The sequence below is a fragment of the Narcine bancroftii genome, chromosome 1, assembly GCF_036971445.1.
Source record: "Narcine bancroftii isolate sNarBan1 chromosome 1, sNarBan1.hap1, whole genome shotgun sequence".
Classification (NCBI taxonomy): domain Eukaryota; kingdom Metazoa; phylum Chordata; class Chondrichthyes; order Torpediniformes; family Narcinidae; genus Narcine; species Narcine bancroftii.
The window spans coordinates 371,009,726-371,034,969 of record NC_091469.1 but is presented as its reverse complement, the minus strand read 5'-3'; the positions used below and the strand labels follow the sequence as shown (position 1 = coordinate 371,034,969).

The 25,244-nt window shown below is 42.3% G+C and overlaps 1 protein-coding gene and 2 long non-coding RNA genes across 7 annotated transcripts in view; 1 reads left to right on the top strand and 2 right to left on the bottom strand.

Annotated features, from left to right (window-relative positions):
- Window positions 1–25,244, top strand: part of efhb (EF-hand domain family, member B) — a 101,178-nt gene that overhangs the window by 9,454 nt on the left and 66,480 nt on the right. For 2 of the 5 annotated variants that reach the window (XM_069913216.1, XM_069913227.1), the window contains exons 2-3: window positions 4,811–4,873; window positions 18,291–18,434. In XM_069913216.1, the coding sequence (XP_069769317.1) occupies window positions 4,811–4,873; window positions 18,291–18,434 (207 nt within the window). Of the gene's footprint in view, window positions 1–4,475; window positions 4,614–4,810; window positions 4,874–15,709; window positions 16,047–18,290; window positions 18,435–25,244 lie in introns of those variants that run through there. The other 3 variants (XM_069913217.1, XM_069913228.1, XM_069913224.1) reach the window with 3 other exon arrangements.
- LOC138751226 (uncharacterized) lies at window positions 15,123–15,926 on the bottom strand. The gene is made up of 2 exons (XR_011349769.1): window positions 15,623–15,926; window positions 15,123–15,473 (listed from the first exon to the last, which is right to left on the bottom strand). It is a non-coding gene; the product is annotated as an uncharacterized lncRNA (long non-coding RNA).
- The window catches only part of LOC138751227 (uncharacterized), a 95,638-nt gene continuing 92,516 nt past the window's right edge, over window positions 22,123–25,244 (bottom strand). Inside the window, exons 4-5 of the long non-coding RNA XR_011349771.1 lie at window positions 24,851–24,936; window positions 22,123–22,224 (exon numbers count right to left, since the gene is read on the bottom strand). This is a non-coding gene — a long non-coding RNA (uncharacterized lncRNA). The remainder of the gene's footprint in view (window positions 22,225–24,850; window positions 24,937–25,244) is intronic.

The following is a 25,244-nucleotide window of genomic DNA, read 5'->3' as shown; positions in this document are numbered from 1 at the left end:
CCAACATTTCAAGCCTGTGCTCTTCGTCAGGTATAAGAAAAAACAGGTAGGTGTCTGAATAAAAAGGTGAGGAGGGGGAGGGGAGGAAGGGGAACGAGCACAGGCTAACAGGTAAAAAAATAATGCAGGCAGGAGTGTAGAAGAGAAAAAAAGAGCTGAAAAGTGATGGAAGAGAGGGCAGAAAACCTGTGTTGTTTGACTTTTAGAAAAATGAAGGATGATCTTTTGGAAGTGTAAGATTCTAAAGTGACAATACAAGGTAGATGTTGAGCTGTTTCCATCAGTGGGAGAGTCTTGAAAATAGAGACTTAGAGTTAGATAAGGGGGTGGTCAATTAAAACCAAAGTTTCTTCTTGCAGATTGTTGTAATCTTATGGAATTCTTTATCCTGGAGGGAGGTAGAGATGAGATCATAATATATTTAAAATGAAAGTTGGTAAATATTGGATGAATCAGTGTACTAAGGCCTATGGGACAGAGAGGAGGTGAGGCCTAAGGCATAGCTTTGGAAGTTAGGCCAAATCCTGTTCCTGTTTTCTTGTTGTCTTAATCTCCATAATTCGGGAAGTTTCTTTCTTTGGCTTGGCTTCGCGGATGAAGATTTATGGAGGGGTATGTCCACGTCTGCTGCAGGCTCGTTGGTGACTGACAAGTCCGATGCGGGACAGGCAGGCACGGTTGCAGCAGTTGCAAGGGAAAATTGGTTGGTTTGGGTTGAGTGTTGGGTTTTTCCACCTTTGTCTTTTGTCAGTGAGGTGGGCTCTGCAGTCTTCTTCAAAGGAGGTTGCTGCCCGCCGAACTGTGAGGCGCCAAGATGCACGGTTGGAGGCGATATCAGCCCACCGGCAGTGGTCAATGTGGCAGGCACCAAGAGATTTCTTTAAGCAGTCCTTGAACCTCTTCTTTGGTGCACCTCTGTCTCGGTGGCCAGTGGAGAGCTCACCATATAACACGATTTTGGGAAGGCGATGGTCCTCCATTCTGGAAACGTGACCCACTCAGCGCAGTTGGGTCTTCAGCAGCATGGATTCGATGCTTGCAGACTCTGCCAGCTCGAGTACTTCGATGTTGGTGATGAAGTCATTCCAATGAATATTGAGGATGGAGCGGAGACAGCGCTGATGGAAGCGTTCTAAGAGCCGTAGGTGATGCCAGTAGAGGACCCATGATTCGGAGCCGAACAGGAGCGTGGGTATGACAATGGCTCTGTACACGCTGATCTTTGTGTGTTTCTTCAAGTGGTTGTTTTTCTAGACTCTTTTGTGTAGTCTTCCAAAGGCACTATTTGCCTTGGCGAGTCTGTTGTCTATCTCTTTGTCGATCCTTGCATCAGATGAAATGGTGCAGCTGAGGTAGGTAAACTGGTTGACCGTTTTGAGTTCAGTGTGCCCGATGGAGATGTGGGCGGGGCTGGTGGTCATGGTGGGGAGCTGGCTGATGGAGGACCTCAGTTTTCTTCAGGCTGACTTCCAGGCCAAACATTTTGGCAGTTTCCGCAAAACAGGACGTCATGCACTGGAGAGCTGGCTCTGAATGGGCAACTAAAGTGGCATCGTCTGCAAAGAGATTCGGGAAGTAATAGTAGGCAAAATAATGAGGCAAAGGCTCGATTAGATCCTGGCTAGGTGTCTTGCATTCTAGGATTCTAAAAGAAGTAGTTCCCAGATGGCTGTTGCATTAGTTGTAATCTTCCAAAAATGTTCTGGAGAAATAGCAGATGATTAGAAAACTGTGTGGAAAGGAGAGAAGCAAAAATGGATAATCATGGAATATGTTGCCTAACAACATTGTAGAATCAGATAGTAAGAAAGTTATATTAGCACCTTTGAAAAGTCATAATTTTATTAAGCAGTATGGTTTCATAAATTAAGAGATTTTTGAGGAAGTCAAGACCAGAAGGGATGTAGAACGTTCTATATTCGGACTTTCAGAAGGTGTTCAGGAAGGTGCCTCATGAGGTAAAAGGTCATTATGATGAAGAGAATATATTACATGGATAGAAGATTGAACTAAATTGAACTGAATTGTTGAATTGTTTATCATCACATGTAACAAGTTAGGGTTAAAACTTGGTTTTGTGTCCTATCTGGGCAAGTCAACCCATACACTGGGATGCTGTGAGAATGAAACAAAAGTTCAAGGTATCATGTCACATAAGACAAAAGTGCAAGGTATCATATTAAAGAGAGAAGTACAATTAAACAGTGAAGGGCATCATCTTTTAATGATGGATGTCCATTCAAGTCTGATAGCAACAGGAAAGAAACTCCCTTGAATCTGGAGGTGTGTGTTTTCAATTACATATATCTTCAGCCCATCAGGAAAAGGATAAAGAGAATGTGGCCAGAATGTGCATGTTCTTTAATATGTTGGTTGCTTTCCCAAAGCAGCAGGATGTGAAAATGAAGTTGATGGATGGAAGATTGGTTTGCACTCACTCTCTTCATTTTCTTGTGGTCTTGAGCAGAGCAAGTTTCCAGACCAAACTGTAATGGAATACTTTGTATGATGCATCTATAAAAATTGGAAGAGACAGTGGAAGTGGGAACATGCCACATGTCCTTGGCAAACGATCAGAAGCCACCACATCTGTCAATCAAGGTCAAGTCCACCTTGCTATTGGCCTTGCCAGTGGAGCAGTTGGGTCTCTTTTCTCACATCACAATTAGCGCTGTGAGTAATGAGGAGAATCAGTTTAATTGGTTCAGAGAATCAAGGCTGTAGTTGAAAACTAACACGTGTCCAGCCTTTGACCCATCGAACCTATTCTTTTTGTTACAGGAAGGAAACAAATGTATTGAATTCAAGTTGTGAGGAGGGAGATAGGTTAAATAACTTGGCAATAGGGTAGAAAATAGTTAATAATATGGGAAAATGTGAAATTAGTAGTTTTGAAAGGAAGAGCAAAAGAATAAAGTATCACTTAAATGGAGAAAGTCTGCAGAAAAGGTGCAGCACAAAGGGATTTGAGGACTCATGAACACAAAACATAGAGGTTGTTAATGATCACATAATGTTCAAATCCATTTTGTGACCTCAGCAAATGAACCAGTCCATGCCTGAAGGGCTGATGTAGCAATCTTTCACTAGAGGGCAAAGTCCAATCCCTAATGTCCTTCCAAATATTTATCTCTCTATCAATATAGATATTGATATAAACCTGGCATATATCACATTGCTTATGAGAAAGTATTTGCTGTGAGCAAATTGACTACTAGGTTTTCTACATAATGAAGGTAGGAATACAACAAAGATAATTCTTCATTGGCTGTAAATCATTTTGGGGCATCCTGAGATCATGAAAGGCTTTATAAAATTCCATAAATTATTTGAACTTTATTTGTTGTCATATCATAGCTGCCACAGTGAGAAGGGCTTGTTCCATGAGCAGTCCAAAAAGTAAATTTAACATGCTTCCTGCAGTGCAGAGTAGCAGAGAAAGAACTTATTACTGAGAGATCATCGAACAGGCAGAATGAGATCATGATGACGAGGTCCACACAGTAGCCTGATGGTGCACTTTTTCCACATTTTTGCACATTCTACCCGATGGGAGGAGGGAGTAAAGAGTGCAGCTGGGGTGAGATGAGTCCTAATTTTCAGTATGTTGTCTGTCTTGCCAAGGCAATGAGCAAGGTAGGTGGTGTGGATGTCGAAGAGGGGTTTGTATGATATTCTGAACTGCATTGATCACCTTCGATCAGCTCCCATATTTTTGATGTCCCTGCTAAATTTGTTGTAGATTTTTAAAATGGGTATGCCAAACTTTCTTAGCCTTCTAAGGAAGTAGAAGCATTATTGCGCTTTCTTGACCTTTGTGCTGATGTGGTTGATGAGGTTTGGCCACTGGAAAGATTTACTCCCATGAACGAAGCTATCCACTCTCTCCACTTCAGCACCATTGATGTGGCTGAAGGTGGTGGGGGATGGGAAGTGGGATGTATGATCAGCTCCTTTTTGTTGCTGACATTAAGAGAATGGTTTAATTTTGGCACCACGGCCACGAGACTCAATCTCCTTACTGCATTCTGCTTCTTCATTATTTGATATCCAGCCGACTACTGTGGTGTCGTCAGCGAACCTACAGATGGAGTTGGAGCGGTATTTGGCTCCACGGTTTTGGGAGCTGAGCACACAAGAGTATGACCGTGGAGAAGGTGTTGCTTCCCATCTTTTTTGTGGTCTGCAGTCTTTTCTATTGGCACTTGAGATTAAGAGTTCACCTGTTGAGAATAGGCACCGTAAAATAATTTAATTTGTAGCCCTTCTACTTTTGTGTTGTAATTTGGAATGTGAGAAAAATTACGAGCAGAAAGGCAACGTGAGCTGAAGACAGAGAATCATTTGCTAGGGCGACAGTGGTTAAAAATCAAGTTTGGAGGCAAGAGTAGGTTGGGTTGCCTTGAGGGATGAGGCTTGAGCTCCGCCGTCACCCGCTTGGGTTTCACGTGTAGCCGCTGGTTGCCTGGTGACAGTAAAGATCAACATTCCAGAGGAGGAGAGCCAAAACCTGGAGCGGTCCCTGCCACTACAAAATGATGCCGGGGGTCCTCCAACCTTTACGACCCGTATACAAGGGAAAGTTCACGGATATGGATCCCGTGTTATGCACAGTATGTGGCTATTTTTCCTTTTCAAATGTAATTTTTTGTTTGTTCGTGTTGTATCCATGTTAATTACAACTTTTCTTGACATTATTGGCTTTTTATACCTGTATTTGGTGGCATAAATCAACAGAAAATAATTTGTGCTAAAAGGTGCCGCACAAATAGTGGTCACAGACCAGTAATAATTTATGTTTATTTTGCAGGCGGGGAAATTAGTGCCTATGACTGGAAGCGTTTTGGAATGTCTGACTGAAGTTCAGCCTAGGGTATGTAAATACAGCCTAAATAATTCTAATGTCTGGTCTTTGCGCGATAGAAGCATATATATCTGACGCCAGTTAACATCCAGGACAGTTTTTGTTTGAAAAAAGATAATTTATCAGAGTGAATTTTATCAAAAGATTGTTGCAAGAATGAACAAGCCTAGATGGGTCGAAGCCTGAGAAAACAAATAATTATGTGGTTAATTATGGGGGGGGGGGGGGATTGTTGGGCAGTGTGAGACATTTCATCCTTATCATCTTAAGGGCAAGACAAAATTATTAACTCAGTGGTGCCTGAAAGGCAACACCAATTCCTTGTTGAGGTTGAATATGGATTTTGTTATCCTGGAAATGTCTTTTAAACTGTATGAAAAAAAAATTAAGCACCTTTTCACAATGAGATTTAAAAAAAAAGTTACACTTTCAAGAAACCAACAGGACATTAACTGGAACAAAATTACTTCTCAGTTATTTTCAAACTCCATCAGAGCAAGTTTACAGACATATTTTCAACAATCTTAGTTCACGCTTCTCTTACATTGTCTGGACTCAAATTTGAATTCTGCACCATCAGATAACAGTTATTTTAAATCTTTTTTATTCCTTTATCTCTGGAAATAAAGGTTGTACCCAGCCTGATCTGCTTTGCATTTTGCAACTTCTATTCTCACTTTTTTTCTGTTCCCAGTCCTGATGGTCTTTGACCTGAAATGTTAACCCTTTTTCTTTTCCCATACATTTGACATGCCCTGCTGAGAATTCCATCATTTTCTGCTTTTATTGTCTATTTCAAACATCCTCAGTTTTTGTTTTATTTTTATTAGTTGAAGCTGGTGCTTTTCATCCTCAACATCTTTGTCCATCTGGTGTTCTTTTGCCATTCTCCTCCATTTGTAATGGTATTTACCCTCCTTCCCCTCCCTGCACAACTTTGCATTTCTATCTGACTGCCAAATACACAAGTTTATAGATTTAACTTGACAAACTTGCAGTCTTCCCTCAGGTTCAGCGAGCCATAGTTGAGAGCAATGTAGGTCTTTGAGAGGGAAAAAGAAAGGGATGCTAGCTGTTATTGGCTAAATATAGCATTTGATACCCACAGTGTAGCCATTCACAACCTTTTTTGTCTATCCCCCCACAAACCTCAGGATTCTGCTCGGTTTATGGGCCTGCTTCACTGAAGCAGTCAAGTTTTGATTTCTTCTGAGGTTCTCTCCTCCTGACTACATATTTTTTAAAAATTATGCTACGTAAGGTGAAAACAATGCTTTTACCTAATCTGGATATCTTGACCAAAGTTGGCATGTTTCAAATTTGACCTTTCTCTGCAATGCACCTTCCTTAGAAATCTGAAAAGGCTGGCTACATACCCTAGCACAACTATAAAATCCTTAATTTTTGGCATTTATTTGTTGCAGTCTGTGTCAACAATTTTTTTCTAAATTTAATCATGGAATTTCCATTTTAAACAGTGTGTGCCTTCTGAAGCATTGCCGAATAATCTGGCACTTCTTCAAAATGAAGTTCCAAAAGGTCAAATTTGCAGATTATACAAAGATAGGCGGAGGAGCAGGTAATGTTGAGTAAACAGGAAGGCTGCAAAATGACTTGGATTAGAAGAATGAGGAGAGAGTGGCAAATGAAGTGGATTGTTGGAAAGTATATAGTCATGAATTTTGGTAAAAGAAATAAATGGGCAGACTATTTTTTTAAAACTGGGGAAAAAAATAAAAATTTCTGATGCAATTGGACCTGGGAGTCCTCATGCAGGATACTTTGATGATAAACTTGCAGTTTGAGATGATGGTGAAGAAGGCATTCATTGCTGGCATTCATTTCATGAGGAATAGAATAGGGCAGGGATGTGATGTTGAGACTTTTCAAAGCACTGGTGAGCAGTATGGGGCTCCTCATTTAAGAAAGGATATGTTGATGTTAGAGAGGATTCAGAGGAGGTTCACAAAGATGATTCTAGGAATGAAAGAGTTATATGAGGGACGTTTGATGGCTCTTGGCCTGTACTTGTTTGGATTTAGGAGAATGAGGGGGAAATCTCATTGAAACATTATGAATGTTGAAAAGCATAGATAAGAGTAGATGTAATAAGGTTGTCTCCCTTGGAGGGAGACTCTTGGACAAGAGGGCACAAGATCCAGGGAAATGTATTCACCAGAGGTTCATATGGAATTTGTTGCCACAGGTGCTTAATGTGTGTATTTAAGGCAGAAATTGATCAGTTCTTGATCAGCCAGGCCACTGAGGGTTATGAGGAGAAGGCCGGGGACTGGGGCTGTGGGAAAATGATCAGCTCATGACAGAATGGTGGGGAAAATTCAGTGGCCCAAATGGCCTATTTCTGCTTCTAAGTCTTGTGTTCTTATGGTTTAAAAGGAAGAATAAAATTGAAGGATTTCACCATATTCTGAGCTGCAGTGTTTGAGAGATGGTGAGGGGTGGATCTAAATTAAGTGCTAATTTGATAAATGGCAAAACAATACTTGAGTAGGCAAATGAACAATCCATGGAATAAAGGTCACTTGGGAGAAGGGACTTTTAGAGACTTTTATATATGAATCCGATAGTTTTCTTTCTGATTTGTAACAGGAGTAAACTAGCATGCTCTGGAAGGAAATAATAATTTGGATCCCAAAGCATTCCAGCCTTTGATTTTCCTCATGCCAATTCTAGGTTTGTTGTATATTCAATGGTCATGATCAGTTTGGAAGCATAATGCCATTGGATTTTGTGACTGCAAGGATGGTAGAAGGTGAATTACTTGGAACTGTGTGGTGGAACCCCTGTTAATACTGTTTGTACCTGTGGCTCCTCTGTCTTGATTCCCCTAATAAAGGTGGCAAAGCCATAACCCCTCCCCAGATCAAGCCCTAATGTGCGGTCAGCAACATGAGACATGTTTATGGTAATAAAAGCCTATCAGTCTTTGGAGTTATTGATAGTGCATCAAGCTTGATCTTTTATCATTCAAGATTTCTTCAGACACTCGTTGGGTCAGATTCAGGCTGCATTTATTTTAATATAACAATTACAGCATGGAAACAGGCCATTAGGCCCTTCTAGTCCGCACCGAACCAAACACTCCTCTCTAGTCCCACCTACCTGCACAATGACCATAACCCTCCACCTTCTTCTCATCCATATACCTGTCCAGCTTTTTCTTAAATAATAAAATTGACTCTGCCGCCACTATTTCTCCTGGAAGCTCATTCCACACCGCTACCACTCTCTGAGTAAAGAAGTTCCCCCTCATGTTACCTCTAAACCTCTGCCCCTTAACTCTTAACTCATGTCCTCTTGTTTCAATCTCTCCTACTCTTAACGGAAATAGTCTATCCACATCCACTCTGTCTATCCCTTTCATAATCTTAAATACCTCTATAAAATCCCCTCTCAACCTTCTACGCTCCAAAGAATAAAGACTAATCTGCCCAATCTCTCCCTCTCTTGTTTTGAAACCATCAATTTGCCTATATATTTATCTGTTTCTACCTCTTTTACTAGTTTCTGTCTCTGACCCTCCTCCTACATACTGGCTATTTTCCCTCTACACTTTCAGTCCTGATGCAGAGCCTCAGTCTGAAGTATCAATCATCCCTTTGCTTTCATAGATGTTACTTGAACTGCTGAGTTCTTCTAGAAGTTTGGTTTTTTTTTTCTTTCTCTCTCTCTCTCTACATTGGTTTAACCTTTTTCATTTCCTGGGCTTTGTGACACTGCCTGCTTATCTGAAGGATCAGGATTGGACTTGGCAAAACAGCCTATATTTTCCTCCTAGTCTGAACAATAATCTTTGTGAGCCTGTCTATTGAGAAAGCTTTAGAGCAAATGAAAGCCTGTATTGTAGTACTCATTGGGCATTCGTTAGAGAACTCAAATCCACAATAATGAACCACTGTGAAGATTATGGCGCAGATGTCCTGAAACTGCTCCAATTCCAAGGATACTAAAATGCTTTAATTTCTATGCTACTATACTACAAATCTAGAATGTGGATTCTTTTAAATTATGAAACAGGTAAAGATTTTATTAAAGAATTGAATTGGTCCATCATGTTCTTAAGAACTTTTATTTTATTTGAGCTTGTTGGCTTCTCCTGCTCTTTTTGTGGTGTTTGCTATTTTGCTTGAAGGCAGAGCCAGTCGATACAAACAGAAAATAAAATTAATCGCCAATGAACTATTCTTGTGATGTTGGCTAGGATAGTTAGGAGTCCCCCAGTGTTTTTAGAAAGTCGATCAGAATTTTTTTTGTTTTCAGTATCTGAAAATTCACAATATTTGTTTTGCAACTTGGATGAAAGATGGCATTATAAGGATGTAGCAAACTTAACACTGCATTATCAATCTGGATTATCTGTTAATAATTTAGAATTAGCCTTCAAAGGTCCAAAATTTAATTTTTAAAAATTAATTTAAGATCAAACACTCTTTCCAATGATTATTCTCTTATTTTTGTAATTTTTCATGTACTGTGGTGCAGCAAGCAGACACAACACACAGAAAAGACTACTACAGGCTTTAATCCACTTAAACTCTGTTGTACACTAGTAGTAGTCTTGATGGCTCCACGTGTGACTGGCCTGGGAGGGGCCAGCTCAATTCTATATTCAGATCGGTGATTGACAGCCTCCCAGGTGGTCTTCCTGCAGGTACAGAGGTTGCCCCCTGCAGTAGGCTGGTGGATACGTGGCCCAGTGCTGTTGTTGTATCACCACATTCACCCCCCTTAAAATGAGTCGGGGAGTGGGGGAAGTGTCTCGGTGCCAGTTAGTGTTTACAAATACAGGTGGTCCGGCAGCTATCTGTGCCCCTGTGACCGTCACTGGTTTGGTTCCTGGTCAATGGTCGGCTATGGCAGCGTTGCCTGAGGGTTGGCTGGGTCCGGGGTGGCTGGAGCGACCGGTGGTGTGAGCAGGGCAGTGTTTGGCAGTGAGGAAGTGTATGTGTGGCTCTGGTTCATGAGGAATGTAGCCCTCTGGAAAGGTGGGGCAAGGAGGTCAGCTCCTGGTGAATCCTGGGTGGGCCAAGGGTACCCGTGGTGGGGAGGTTGGGCAGGGTACTCGTTGGGGGGGGGGTAAACAGCGGAGCTCCTGCTGATGTCAGATCCCTGGTTGAGACAGTGACCTCCCCTCCATTGGGGTACCTGACATAGGCATAGTTCAGGTTTGAATGGAGAAGGAGCACTTGCTCGACCAGGGGGTTAGACTTGTGGGTCTGCACGTGCTTGAGGAGGAGCACTGATCCTGGAGACATTAGCCATGTTGGGAGGGAGACGCCAGTTACCAATTTCCAAGGGAATGAGGAAAAGTGCTCATGAGGGGTCTGACTGGGAGCCGGGCACATCAGCGACCATATGGTCCCACAGTGCCTTGGGGAACGCCTTTTGCCAACATACCAGCCTTTGGACCTCAGGGCCAGGAGGACTGATCACCCGATTTTTGTGCTCCACCTGCCCATTGCCCCTGGGGTTGTAGCTAGTCGTGCGACTAGCTGCAGTGCTTCGCGCTATTAGGTACTGGTACAGCTCCTCACTCATGAAGCCGGACCCCCAGTCACTGTGGATGAAGGCTGGGTATCTGAACATGCTAAAGATAAGTGCCTTGATAATGGTGCAGATGTCAGGGCAAGGGATGGCAAAGGGAAAATGGGAGTATTTGTCTTCAACCACGAGGAAGTAGATGTTCTTGTTTGTGGAGGCAGGGGGCCATTGATGTCGACGCTGAGCTGCTCAAAGGGCTGAGTGGCCATGACAACATGGGCCTGTGGCGGCCAGAAGAAACTCAGTTTGCATTCTGCACAGACCCTGCATGACTTGGTCATGGTCTGGACGTCTTGGACTGTGAGGGGAAGGTTCCGGGACTTAATGAAATGATACAGGTGCGTGATGCCTGGGTGGCAAAGGGTGTCATGCAGCGCCTGCAGTTGGTCAGGCTGCATGTTGGCTCAGGGCCGGGACAGGGTATTGGGGGAGTCGTTGAACTTCCCCAGTCTGTACTGGGTGTCGTAGCTGAACATGGTCAGCTCAACTCTCCAGCTTAAGATCTTGTCGTTCTTGATCTTGCCCCTATGGGGGGGGGGGTACTGAACATGAATGCCACTGCACACTAGTCAAGGAGAAGGGTGAACCTCCTGCCTGCCAGGTAGTGGCGCCAGTGGCAGACTGTTTCCATGATCGCTTGGGCTTCCTTTTCATTGGTGGAGTGCCCAAGCTCTGAATCGTAGAAAGTCCTGGAAAAGAAGGCCACTGGTTTGTCCCCTTGGTTGAGGGTGGCCATGAGGGCAACATCAGAGGCATTGCACTCCACCTGGAATGGGGTGGTCTCATCCACGGCATGCATCATTACATTAGCAATGTCTTGTTTGATGTGGGTGAATGCCACTTGCACCTTGCGGGGGTGGGAGGGGAAAGGTAGTGGCTTGCACCAGTGGCCGGACCTTGTCCGAGAAGCGGGAAACCATTGGGAGTAGTAAGAAAAGAGCCCTAGGCACCTGTGGAGGGTCTTGAGTGTGTGAGGGAGGGGCAGTTCCATTAGGGGGCGCTTGCATTCGGGGCCAATTACACTGCTTCACGATGTACCCTAGGATGGCGAGGAGGGTAGCACTGAACACGCACTTATTCTTGTTGTAAGTGAGGTTCAGCTCCTCGGCCGTCCGGAGAAATCTCTCTAGGTTGTCATCGTGGTCCTGCTGGTCATGGCTGCAGTTGGTGACATTGTCCAGGTACAGGAAGGTCGCTCTTATATTGTGCCAGTCTACCATGCGGTTTATCTCCCGCTGAAACATGGAGATCCCATTTGTGACCCCAAAGGGAACGGCGGAACTGATAGAGGTGCCCATCTGCCTCAAAGGCAGTATAAAGCTTATTCTGGGCTTGGATGGGGAGCTGATGGTAGGCCAACTACAGGTCAATCATGGAGAAGACCTTGTATTTGGGATAGGGGGTAGGTGTCCAGCTGCGTGTACTAGCTATAGTTGATGACCATTCTCTGTTTGCTGCCCCCTTTTACAATCAGGACCTGGGCTCTCCAGGAGCTGGTGCTGGGCTCGATGATACCTTCCCCCAGAAGCCACCTCACCTCTGCTTTACTAAAGGTCCTGTCGGCTGCACAATAGCGCCTGCTCTTGGCAGCTATAGACTTACAGTCTGGTGTCAGGTAGTTGGAAAGCGTTGGAGGGGGCACTCGTATTGTGGAGAGGCCACAGGTGGACTGGGTGCGGTCGCTGGGCTTTGTGCTATGGATAGTGAGTGGGCCTCCGAAGGCGAAGGTGAGGCTTTGGAGGTGGCACTGGAAGTTCAACCCTAAGATGACTGGCACAGAGCTTGGGCATGACCAGGAGCTTGAACCTTTGATATGTCTTCCCACTTACTGTCAGCTCTCAGCGCACGAGTGCCATAATAGAGTGGTCCTGGGCAGCGAAGGCAATAGAAAACTTCATAGGGTATTCCTTTAATTTCAGCATCTGGGCGATGTTCGGGTGCACAAAGCGCTCAGTACTGCTGCTATCAAATAGGCATTTTGTTATCTTCCATTGATAGCCATATCCATCATTGAGCGCCCGAGTCCATGGGGAATGCCCTTCTTTAGCGTGGTGGACACTAGGACTATCTCGGGGTCTAAGTTGCTACTCCCCAATGGTTGTGGCAAATAGCAGCCAGTGGCTTCCCTCTGGGGTGTGGGGCGCACAATTGTGTGCGCACACATGCTGATCTCGTCGGTGAGGTGAGCGAGTTGGGGCGGTTTGGGCGGTTGGGAGTGGGTGGCTCACGATGGCAGCATCAGGTGGATGCACAGGGCATCAGTGTGTTCAGGTGACCCGACCAGAAGTGACATCATCTGTACGGGCGGAAGTCAGGTGGAGGAAGATGATGAGTGTACAGCAGCGGTGCGGGTGGGTGGCTGGACCAGAAGCGACATCAGCATTGTGGGTGGAAGTGGCGGGCCAAGAAATGGTGCTGCCCAGTCTTCGCACGTGGCAGCACTGGAGGGACTCCGAGCTGATCGTGGAGGGCCTCAGTGCTCCCGGTAGGTCAGGAGAGGCGCACCTTAGTGAAGTGGCCTTTCTTAGCGCATCGGGAGCAATGTGAGTTCCTTGCAAGGCAGCTCTTTCGGGAGCGCCTGGCTAACCCAGACCAGGACCCGCAGTACTTACAGTGGCGGGTTGCATCAGCGGCAATGATTGTCTCCTCCTGGTAGGGCACATCAGCGACAGCAGTCGTCGGCATTGGCCAGGCTAGAGGTTGTGGGAGTCATGCATTGAAAACTTCTACATGGTGGGCTGCAGCCTCCAGAGAGCGGACCACCTCCATGATTCTGGTAAGGGTGGCAGTATTTTCTTCCAGCAGTCTCTGCCGGATGACCCTCAATTGCAACCCTCACACACAGGCATCTCGAATGAGTCGCTCCACCTCCCCTTCAGTCACCCTGTTCTCAATCAGGCATGAGTGAGTTAGCTCACACAGAGCCCACAGATACGCACCTGCCATCTCACCTGGCTGCTTTCCAGGGCGGTCATCACAGGATCATAGTCCTAGCAGTCTCTGATGGCCTGAAAAGCATGGGGGCCCAGTTTTGTGTCAAGTACTATGAGTCTCTTTTGGTTTGTGTTAATCACCTCGACCTGCATCTGGATGATCGTCTCAATTGCATGCTTCCAGATCTCGATGGCGGGGCATCCAGGTGTTGGGGGTCAATTTCTGGACTCCCGATGGTGAGGACCTTCTCTGTGGTCTTTAAATTTTGAGTAGATTAAATTGTGGTACAGCAAGCAGACACAAAACACAGAAAAGACTACTACAGCCTTTAATCCACTTAAACTTTGTTGTACACCAGTAGTAGTCTTGATGGCTCCACATGTGACTGGCCTGGGAGGGGTCAGCTCAAGTCGATATGCAGGCTGGTGATTGACAGCCAGCAAGGTGGAGTCAGCCTCCCAGATGGTCTTCCTGGAGGTACAGAGTTCGCCCCCTGCAGTAGGCTGGTGGGCATGTGGTACAGTGGTGTGGTTGTATCACCATATTTACTGTATTCTTAGCTGATAGTTTTGAAGCTTAAAAGCAGTATTTGACCTTTTAGGACTTAGTATACAGCGCTGCAAGAGGTGTAGAACCTGATTTAAGTGGAAGAATGGAATGGGAACGCAAGTACTGTACCTTGAGGACTGCCACTTTGTGGTGGGCTGAGTTTCATGGTTGTATTTTTTTTAACATATTTTGTTGGTTGTCAGCATTCAATTTACTGAAGTTCTGAAGTTAGATTTCTTAATACGGCTTGATACAGCATACTATTTTCTTTCTGCCTTTTCACTGGCCCATCACCAGTGATATGTGACAAATCAATTTGTTGGAGGTTTGCGCTTTCAAGCAAGTGACAGAGATCTGGTTTGCAATGGCCTGAATGTTCATTCTTTTCATCATGGATAGAAAACAGCTGCTTGATCATATAGAATGGTGTTGGAGTACAACAAGCTGCTGTAGTGGCAATGCTGGTGCTGGGAGCGAAGGAGCAGAGATGTAGTGCTCCTTCGAGGTCTAGAGGGAGCCGACAGTGATTTTATTTGAAATCCCATGATCGTGGATATGCACTCAAGATGGCGGTGCCTATTAATTGGCAGTAGCCATGAGGGGCTGCTGACTCCGGAGAAGCGGAGGACTGGAGCAGGGCACCAGAAGACAAGAAGATCACCCCTCATCTGAGAAGGAGGAGTGGAGGAGATGACCCATGGGGATGGTGACCACAGTGAGGGAGCTCTGCAGCTGAGGGACCAGTGGATGGAACGGGTGGCTGGTGACTCAAGGTGAGGAACCCACGGAAGCTGTGGGCTGCTGGAGACTGTCGTCGGGAGACTTGTGCTACGGACTGCTTGGGACTGGCCTGAACTGGCTGGAGGGGTACCAAGTATTGGAACTGGGATGCGAGGAGGCAGTGAGGGCTCTGAAGGGTTCCTGACCATATCAGAAGTTCTGATCTGGAGCTCGGGTTGCCATTGATTTGAAGTGGACTCTGTGAGGCTGCGGAAGCACTGGAGGTGAATCTATGGACACTCGGGGGGGGGGGGGTGGGGGGTGAGGAAATTCTTTTGCTTCTCTCTCTGTCTCGAAGTCTAACTGTAAGAGGCACTTAGGCAATTCCTGCTGGTGGCGAATCTGTGTGCCTTGCAACAGGCAAAAATAAATTTCATGTAATATGACACTGTTTTATTACCATGATAACAAATTGAATCTTGAAGCTGAAATATTACTTGCAGTTCTCAGGTGATCGTTTATGTAGTTTTGACAAAAAATCCACCCACAGGCAGCAACCCAATACACTGACCATTCTTTTTCACCCACTGATGCTGCTAGACCCACTAAGTTCCTCCAGCAAATTCTTTTTTTCTCCAGCTTCCCATACCTGCAGCCTCCCTTATCTGCCTTGGAAGCTAATTATTATGCTAAGCTGATCTTCTACTTGCTAATGTATTCTCTACAATACTGCAACAGGTGTCTTCTCAGTTTTCTTCTCTGTCCTGCTGTTTGGATTTTTACTTATTTGCTAATATTTCTTTGAGACATTTAGATCTAATGCTCATAACGTTGAAGCCATGTCCTAAAGAAAGAAAAAGGAGAAAAGGAAAATAAATTTTAAAACCAAGGGAAATACTCCTTCTATGAGAGAATAGAAGAATGATGAATTTGAGATAGCTGGATAGAACAAAAGAGATTGGATAGTTTGTGTTCCTTTGTGAAGCCACTTACCTTTAAATGTGTATATCCATAGAAACTTCAGGCCCATTGTGACCAAGGCCAAAGATGTGATGAAATATTTTGCTAATTATTCAAATTTTCTGCCCCATAATATTTGGGATAGTTGCCTCCATGCAGTGTAGACTAACTTGGCAGTAATATGGATTAATATGGATTTTGCTAGAAGTGTAAACTGGAAGGTATCGTCTCCTGGTCTTTGTATATTAACTCATTTAATATTAATAAGTTTTAATTCATTTTACAATTAGACTGTACTTCAAAGTCACTCAGCCTCACTGGCCATAATTGTGGCCTCATAAACAAGAAACCTTGAATTAGTCATGCCTCAAAGTAACAGATGCTTTAGGAAATATTCAGTGATTGCCTGAAGTAAATATAAATACACAGCTCATCCATGGAGTGCAAAACCAAAAAGGTAATGATAAGCTTGGATTAATATTTATTAAGGTCATAGATGAAGGTAAAAATATTGGAATAGTACATTTAGAATGTTTGTATAGAAATACAAAGCTTACATGATCTTTTAATTTATCAATAATAAATTGCTAAGGAGCTGAAACAAAACATGATTGAAATTGATTTGATCAGCCTTTGATTTTTCAGCTGCTGATAAATACCCATGTAAAGTATGTAATTTAAAACATTGACCAAGTCAGAAATAAATACTAATTTTGTTAATAAGTGCTCCCAGTGATTGAGCTACTAAAATGATGAAAGTCCATTACAAGTTAACTTCAGATTTTTTGTCACGTTCATGACATCACAGAAATTTGCCAGGGTTTCTGATGTCATGCCAAACCTCCGCAATCTCCTGTGGAAGTAGACACTGACATGCTTTCTTTATGAACCCATTGGTGTGCTGGGTCCAGAAAAGATCCTCCGAGATAGTGACTCCCAAGAACTTGAATTTGGTCTCCCTCTCTACCTCTGATCGCTCAATGATCATTGGACTGATTACCTCTGGTTTTCCTTTCCTGAAGTCAACAATCAGCTCCTTAGTTTTGGTGACATTGAGTTCAAGGTTGTTATTGGTGCACCATTCAGCCAAGTTTTTAATCTCCATTCTGTATGCTGACTCGTCCCCTTTCCTTTATACAACCCTCTATCGTGGTATTGTTGGCAAATTTGTAGATGGCATTATTGTCATACCAAGCCACATTAATCATAGGTGTAAAGTAAGTAGAGCAGGGGGCTAAGAACTGATGGAGATTGTAGAGGAGAAGTTCCTTGAAACTGGTAACTCACAACTTATTAAATGTAAAGATTACCAAGATATGATTGAGTTGGTTAATGTTTTGCGGCAGGAAGATAACTTTATAAATCTATTTTGTATTTTTGCATAGTTTAAAATCTTTCTTGCAAGAGGCCCACATCTATGTTTCAATTTTGATTTCTCCAAACTTTTATTAATTAAAGTGGGATTGATACTTCTTTTAAATTATGCTCTATTTCCTTTTAATTCACTTTAAGTTCAATTAGTTTGGACCATAAAACTGAAGAGCAGAATTAGGCAATTCGACCCTTCGAGTCTGCTCTGCCATTTGAATCATAGCTGAATGTATTTTTCCTCTTAATCCTATTCGCCTCCCTTTGCCCCATAACCTATGATGGCCTTGCTAATCATTAACAAGTCAACTGCTGCTTTAAATATATTCAATGATTTGGTCTCTACAGTCATCTAAACAAGTTCCACAGTTTCACCACCCTCTGGCTGAAGAAATTTATCCTTATTTCTTCTAAAGGGAAGTCCTTTTATTCTGATACTGCACCCTCTGATCTTGAACTCTCCCACAACTGGAAACATCTTTCTCACATCCATCATATCTAGACCTTTCAATATTTGGTATATTTGGATGAGATTACCCCTCACTCTGCTAAACTCCAGTGAGTACAGAGCCTGTGTCATCAAATGCTCCTCGTATGTTGTCTCTCTCATTCCTGGGATCATTCTTGTAAACCTCCTCAGGATCCTCTCCGATGGCAGGGCATCCTTCCTTATATATGGGACCCAAAACTGCTTGCAATACTCCAAATATGGTCAGATCATCTCTTATAAAGCCTCAGTATTACATCTTTGCTTTTGTATTGTAGTTCTCTTGAACTGAGTAATAGCAATTACCTTCCTTATTACCTACACAATCTGTAAGTTAACTTTTAGGGAATCTGCACTCGGACTCCCAAGTCATTTTGCACCTCTGCTTTCTGAATTTTCTTCCTTTTAGAAGACGGTGTATTTCTTTATTCCTTCTACTAAAATTGCATGACCATACACATCCATTTTCACTCTTGGTCCTTTTTATTTATCGTATAGAAGTATTTTTACTTTTCCCATGTAAATCACATCCATGGAGTTTACTGTTCTGTCTCATGTACATTTTGGGCAATTCCATTTATCATTCATTCATTTCTCTTTTCTATACTCCATCGGCTCTCCACATGCATTTGAATTAATGAAGTTAATAGCTATGTTAAACGTAGAAAAAAAGCGCATCCTGAATATTTTAGTATTTGTTCTCTAATGCGAAAGACTGTAAATTCTGGAGTTACAATTAAATGTTAAAATGTTTTTAATTATTGATTAAACAAAATAAAACATTATAGCTTGAATAATTAACATATACAAAATTTTGTTTATTTTCTCCTTGCTTTATTTTTATAGCCTATTACACCACCCAGAGTAAAAAAGTTTTTCAATAGTAGGAATCCCAATCCTGGCACTGCCACAACTTTCTATGGCAAAGCAAATGATCCTGATATTGCATCACTTTTGCAACATGGAGTTTCAAGCAAACCCTCTCATTCTGTAAGTACTTGATAAAATAGTGCGATATCATTTTTCTACTGTTATGTTTTCAAATATGAAAAGCAATATAAAACCTAGTAAATTATTTTCACAATATAATAAGTTTAATGTCATGCACATAAATACAATATACATATGCAACCCAAATTCTTTCTTGCTGTAGCCAAACAGCAAAATTGATTTAAAAAAAAAATTCATTAATATGCATTAAATTGCCATACAGAAAGATAATAAATGCAAAATATGGGTAGTTAATAAATGCAAGGAAAAAAAATAAGTTTCAATTGTGCAGACAGGTCTTTTTGTCATGCTGGCAAGATAAGTAGTAAGACAGGTCCAAGAGCGTCATAGCTATTGGAGAAAAAAAAAACTTGTTGAACATGAAATGAACACGAAAGTACTGGTCTTCAGATTTCTGCACCTTTTTGATGCTGGCTACCTCTTGAGTCAGTGCTTCACGGAGGAGTCACGTGATGGAGTAGTGGCCGGACGGTGAACTCCAGCCCTCTCCAGAAAAGTCGGGAAAAACAAAGGAAAACACAAAGGCACAGAAATAAAAGTTACAGAAAAGTGAGTATAAAGGTGGAAAGAAGATGGCGACAAAAAAAGAAAAATCGAAAGCAACGGTAAGAAGAGAGGAAGAGAAGACAAAGGAGGAAAAAGGTGAAGGCCTTACCTGTCCGAAGAGGCCCGCTGCGGAGAGAGAAACCCGCTCCCTCAGGTCGGTAAATAATGGACTATAAAAATGGCTCGCTGAGCCGAGTAAAAGTGCGCAACCGCGCATGCGCGAGGAATCGCGCATGCGCGATGCGAATGAAAAAAAACACACCGACGGGAGGGGGGACCAGCTGGGGAGTCGATCTCCACAGCCGGCAACGACAGCTGCAGAACACCTGCAGCAAGAAGAGACCACAGAAGACAATAGAAACAAGAAAGAAGAGAAGGAAAGGGCAACAAAGAAACAACAGATGGCCAACCCAGAAGAAGAGGAAGAGGAAGAGTACAGTGAAATAGAAGAAGAAAAGAAAGGCAAGATAAAGAAGGTACTTTCTCTTATTAAAGGATACATGGAGTCATTTAAAGAATGGCAAACACAGGAATTTAAGGATTTAAGAAAAAGAATAAACAACACAGAAGAGAAAATGAATAAAATAGAGATGACCTTAACAGAAATGGGAAAGAAAATGGACAAGATGGAAGAGCGGGCAGTAGCAGCAGAAATGGAGGTAGAAGACTTAAAAAAAGAAATTGGAGGAATCTAATAAAAAAACTAAAGAGACACAAGAACTACTAGCTCAAAAAATAGATACAATGGAAAATTATAACAGAAGAAATAACATAAAGATAGTGGGCCTTAAGGAAGATGAAGAAGGCAAGAATATGAGGGAGTTTATAAAAGAGTGGATCCCTAAGACCCTAGGATGTCCAGAACTACAGCAAGAAATGGAAATAGAAAGGGCACATAGAGTATTGGCCTCTAAACCACAACCACAACAAAAACCAAGATCTATTGTAGTAAAATTCCTAAGATATACTACAAGAGAAAAGGTACTGGAGAAGACAATGGAAAAAGTAAGAGAGGGCAACAAACCACTGGAGTATAAAGGGCAAAAAATCTTCATTTATCCAGATATAAGTTTTGAACTCCTAAAGAAGAGAAAAGAGTTCAATACAGCAAAGGCGATTTTATGGAAGAAAGGGTATAAATTTATACTAAAGCATCCAGCGGTATTGAAAATATTTATTCCAGGACAACAAAACAGACTATTCTCGGATCCAGAAGAAGCACGAAAATTTGCAGAACAATTACAAAAATAGACTGAGGGAGGAAGACGGGTAATGAGAGTAAAAATGATCACGATTGATATGTATGTGGGTAAAGACAAAAATAGACTGAGGGATGAAGACGGGTAATGAGAGTAAAAATGATCACGATTGATATGTATGCGGGTAAAGAGGTATAAGAGTGAATAGAGACAATGTGCATACGTGAATGTATCTGTACTTAGAGGAAAATATAGATAGTATAGACAAGAATTAATAAGGGAAGGTAATGGAATAGAGAGAATAAGGAGGGAATTAAAAGAGTGACCTTTGTGACATATGAAAAGTGAAATCTTTTCTGGGGGGGGCGGGGTGGGGGGAAATAGCGGTCGCTGCAAAATCAGTTGACGCTTGCGAGTGGATTCGTAAATCCAAATGGAGAGCGGAGATGTGGTTGTCCGACAAGGGATAAAGGACAACTCAGCAGGGGAAGGGGAGATTGGCGATAAATAAGATAGAAATAGGAGAATAAGGAAAATGTTGGATGTTGTAGGAATGTTGTCTTATAAAGAGTTGAAAATAAGAAAACAGAAATGGAAAAGGAGGAAAGGTAATGATGGAAAAACAGAAAGAGAAGATAAACAAAATATAAAAGGGCTACGCTGAACTATATGACTTTAAATATTAATGGAATACATAACCAAATTAAAAGGAAGAAACTACTAAATTTAAATGAATAAATGTATTCCATTAGAAAAAATAACATATAGGGTAAGAAATAATATTGAAATATTCGAACAAGTATAGGAGCCTTACATTAAATACAATAGCGAAAACCTACCGGGGACAAACATTACCTAAGTTGATGGAAGGAGAAGGAAAGAAAAGAATGGACTCAGTAGAATTTATGGTGTATTTTTGTTGAATGACAACATTGTCTGACTGGCTTAATGCAATCTAGATTGTATACCTAAAATGGATGAGAGGGGGGGGGGTGGGGGGGTGACTTGGGAGGAGGGGGGGGGGGGGAGAAAAAGTCACTGTATACGTGTGAAAAAGAAATAGTGTATATCATGGCTAATGTGATTTATGGTGTGAAAAATAAAAAATTTAAAAAAAATAAAAGTCAGTGCTTCACACCATAGTCTTCAATAGATGGGAGGTCAAAAAGAGGTTGAATAGATAGTCAATGGTAAAATACAGACAAGATGTATTGAATGAAACACAATTTGAAGTCTGAAACAGAAATAGCAAATGCTGGAAACAGTCAACTGGACAGACAGTATTTATGGTGAAAGAAACAAAACTAATGTTTGAGGATGAGGAGTTTTTATTAGAAAGCAAAGAAGATGAAATCAAACATCATTTAAGTTACAGTAAGTATAGGGATCGAGAGAATAGTGGGATTGGCACTATGGAAAAGGGGATTGAAACAGATGGAATTAAATTGTTTGTCATCATGTGTATCATGACACTGTGGCGGTGTGAGCAGTGGAAGAAACACAGCCACCACGTTGAGGGTCGTTAACAACTGTTTTATTCAAATTCAGCATGCCCCTTTAAGGGCAGCGTGAGCTCAGTCACCTGGTGCATTGTGACATCATAATCGATGCCCAGGGTGGGCGCTGGAAGGGATGCTGGAGTCAGAGAGAGACCTCTGATGACATAATTTCCCCATGGCTGCCCCGCCACGTGGCGATACAAGCGGGGCTGGTTCGCCATGAGGATGTGTGCTGCCACAATACAATGAAAAGCTGCTTTACATGCTATCCAGGAAAATCATCATTCTCTTGAATAAAAGAGGTAGTGCACAATAAAACAGAAGTCCAGAGTCTAACATTATAGAGAAAAGGTTTATTCAAAATAATTTAACAGCTGATATGTTTGAGGAAATGTAAATAAAATTAATGAAAACAGAGGAGCAAAGGAAAGCAATATTGGAATTGTGAGAGACAGAACACTCCAGTAGATGGAAACTTGAAATAAAAGAGAGATTGGTGAAAGTTCTCAGTGGTTCAGGCAGCATCTGTTGAGAGAAACAAAAATGAAATTAATATTCTTCAGAACCTGTCATACATCAGAGTATAGAGCAGTGCAGCACAGGAACAGGCCCTTCAGCCCACGTGTCTGTGCTGAACATGATGTCCAAATAAAACTAAATATATTGTGCTGGCATCTTTATGTATTTATCTAGAAGTCTTTTAAATATGGCTATTGTATCTTCTTCCACCACTACATTTGGCAGTCTGCTCCAGGCACCTACTACTCTCTGTGTAAAAGGTTTGGCCTGTAAATCTCCCTGAAATGCATGTCTTCTAGTGAATGCAATTATGCCCTGGAAAGATTCTGACTGTCCACCCTACACCACCTCTCTGATTTTATGTACACATCTATCAGGTCATCCCATCAGCCTCCGATGCTCCCAAATTTTTCTAACCTCTTCCCATACTCATTTCTTCTAAGCTAGGCAACATCCTGGTAAACCTATTCTTTCCAAATACCCCATGTCCTTCCTGCAATGGGGCCACCAGAATTGCACAGAGTATTCCAAATGCAGCTGAACCGAAGTCTTGAATAGCTGCAACATGCCATTCTTACTTTTATACTCAATGCCCTGCCCAATGAAGCTAAGCTTACCATAAGATTTTCTTACCATCCTATCCACTGGTGTGGCCCCTTCCAATCAGCTGCAGATCTGGATGTCTCATTTCCTCTGAACATCAGTACTGTACTTAAAAGAGCCTGACCACTAACTGTATACATTCCCCTTGTATTTGACTTCCCAAAGTGCAACACTTAGCCACATTAAAGTCCATCTGCCATTTCTTTCCCCATATCTGTCTACAACTCAACTAACATTTGTAACATCTGCAAACATTCGACCCATCACCTATTCTTTCATCCAGGTCATTTTCTATATCATGAACAATGATGTTCCAATATTGATCACTGGATCAATATCACTGGCCTCCTACCTAAATAACATTACCCCCTGCATTCTATGAGCCAGCTAATATCCAACCTTGCATGGATCCCTTGCATCTATACGTTCTGAATTAGCCTACCATGAAGGATCTTGTCAAATGTCTCACTAATTGCATTTAGGCAACATCCACTGCCTTCCTCAAAAATTGCCAGACACAAAGCCATGTTGACTGAACCTAAACTGATTATATCTTTCCAAATATGCCTAAATCCTTTGCCAACCTATCTTTTTAAATCATTTCCCCACCATTGATGTGTGGTTTACTGGCTTATAATTTCCTGGATTATTCCTTTTTTTCCTTATTGAACAAAGGTACTGCATTCACCATTTTTTCAGTTCCCTGAGACCTCCTCTATCACTAGTGAGGATGCAAAGATCTTTGTCAAGGCCCCAGAAATCTCTTCACTTGCCTCTTTAAATAATTGCAAAGTGCCTTAATATATTTGCAATCTCCACATTATGCTCCCTATCACAATCCATGTCCTTGTTGGTAAACACTGAGGCAAACTATTCATTTATTACCTAGGCCATTTAAAAATGGTTCATCAGGATCTTCTGGATTTCTGAATCATTTTAAAATGGTGGTCCCTTTAAGCAAATGCAATATCGCACAAAACAGGGTGCTGGGTGTTAAATGAATTTAGATAAATAAAGACCGTAAAAGACCACAATAACATTAGCATATATTTTTTTATTTTAAAGTAAATCTTCTCAATAAAACTGGCTCAGACCCCGAGCACCTGGTGGGAGAGAAGCAGGTGGCGGCTGGCTCAATTTGGGAACAATGGCCATCTTTCTTACGCAGCTGGAACCACTCTAGTAAGGAAGATGGCAATTGGTCCTGCATTGAGTCATTGCCAGCTACTGCCGTGAGTGAACTCTGGGCTTGGCAGCACTGCACCCCTTCTGCCACGTCGGGAGTTAGATATACGGGGGGGAGGGGGGAGATAATGGACAGCTGGGGGGGAATGGATGGCTTGGGGGGACATGGATGGTGGGTGCTAGGAGTGAGGCAGTCGGGTATTTTCATTACCGAAAAAGGTGCTGGTTTTTGGAGGTTGTCGGTGTTCAGAATCCTGGATAAAAGGTACTGTTCTGCAAGGCTCAAGTTTATTTTTGTCCATAATTATCATCTTTGATATAAACTTGATAGTCTAGTTATCTGAAATTATTTAATTGCTCATGAAGTCCTGAGAGCTTTAACATGCCTGGTTAAAAGAGAGAATGCTGTTCCTCGAAGTAAAATGAACGGGGTCTCATCTGTAGCCCGAGCAGCGGAAATGGGGAACAAGGGTGGGTGGGTGGATAAACACCAGTGATATGGGAGGAGAAGGAGAACGAGGATGATGAAATGTGTCATTTTGCCAGGCACCACATAGCATCATCTCAGTGACTGGCTACCCAGATAAGGTCCATGATGGACTCAATACAAGTGCAGTGAAATGGTTACCAAGCCTGTCTGTCCAAAGGTTGTATATAACAAGGAGTGAGGAGGAGACCATCTCTAAGCTATCACAGAAGGTTATTTCAATGCAGTAGATCATGTCTTCCATTCTGGAGATCATGTGCAATCCTCCCATTATAGAGCAATAGTCCCATTACACAGTGCCCACTGGTTTAGATGACAACAGTTATGGAGGGAAGTGGAGGAGGCACATTGTCAAACCTGCTTTCATCCAATCTCGTGTTGATTCAGCTTGAAGCTCCAGGGACAGCACTATGTGTCCAATGCCATAATTGAACAGAAGAACTCTGCAATAAAAAAAATCCACTTTTTATTGAAGTGCATAAGCCTGAATTACTGATTGCCTTTTACCACCTGTGGCTGCTGTGACCTGCTGAATTTCTCCAGCACATTTGTGTTTTGCCTTCATCATTAAATTGGGGTGTCAATGCTAATAATGTTTAAGTCCTCATGAGGGCTTAAATCAATAATTGTAGACCCAGCAACAAATTTGATAGCATTGAAACCAAGTAGTGCATGAAAGAACAAATCTTAAAAGAGTGCAAAAATGCAGGCATTTAACCATGATTAAAAAATAAATTAATAATAATTGCTG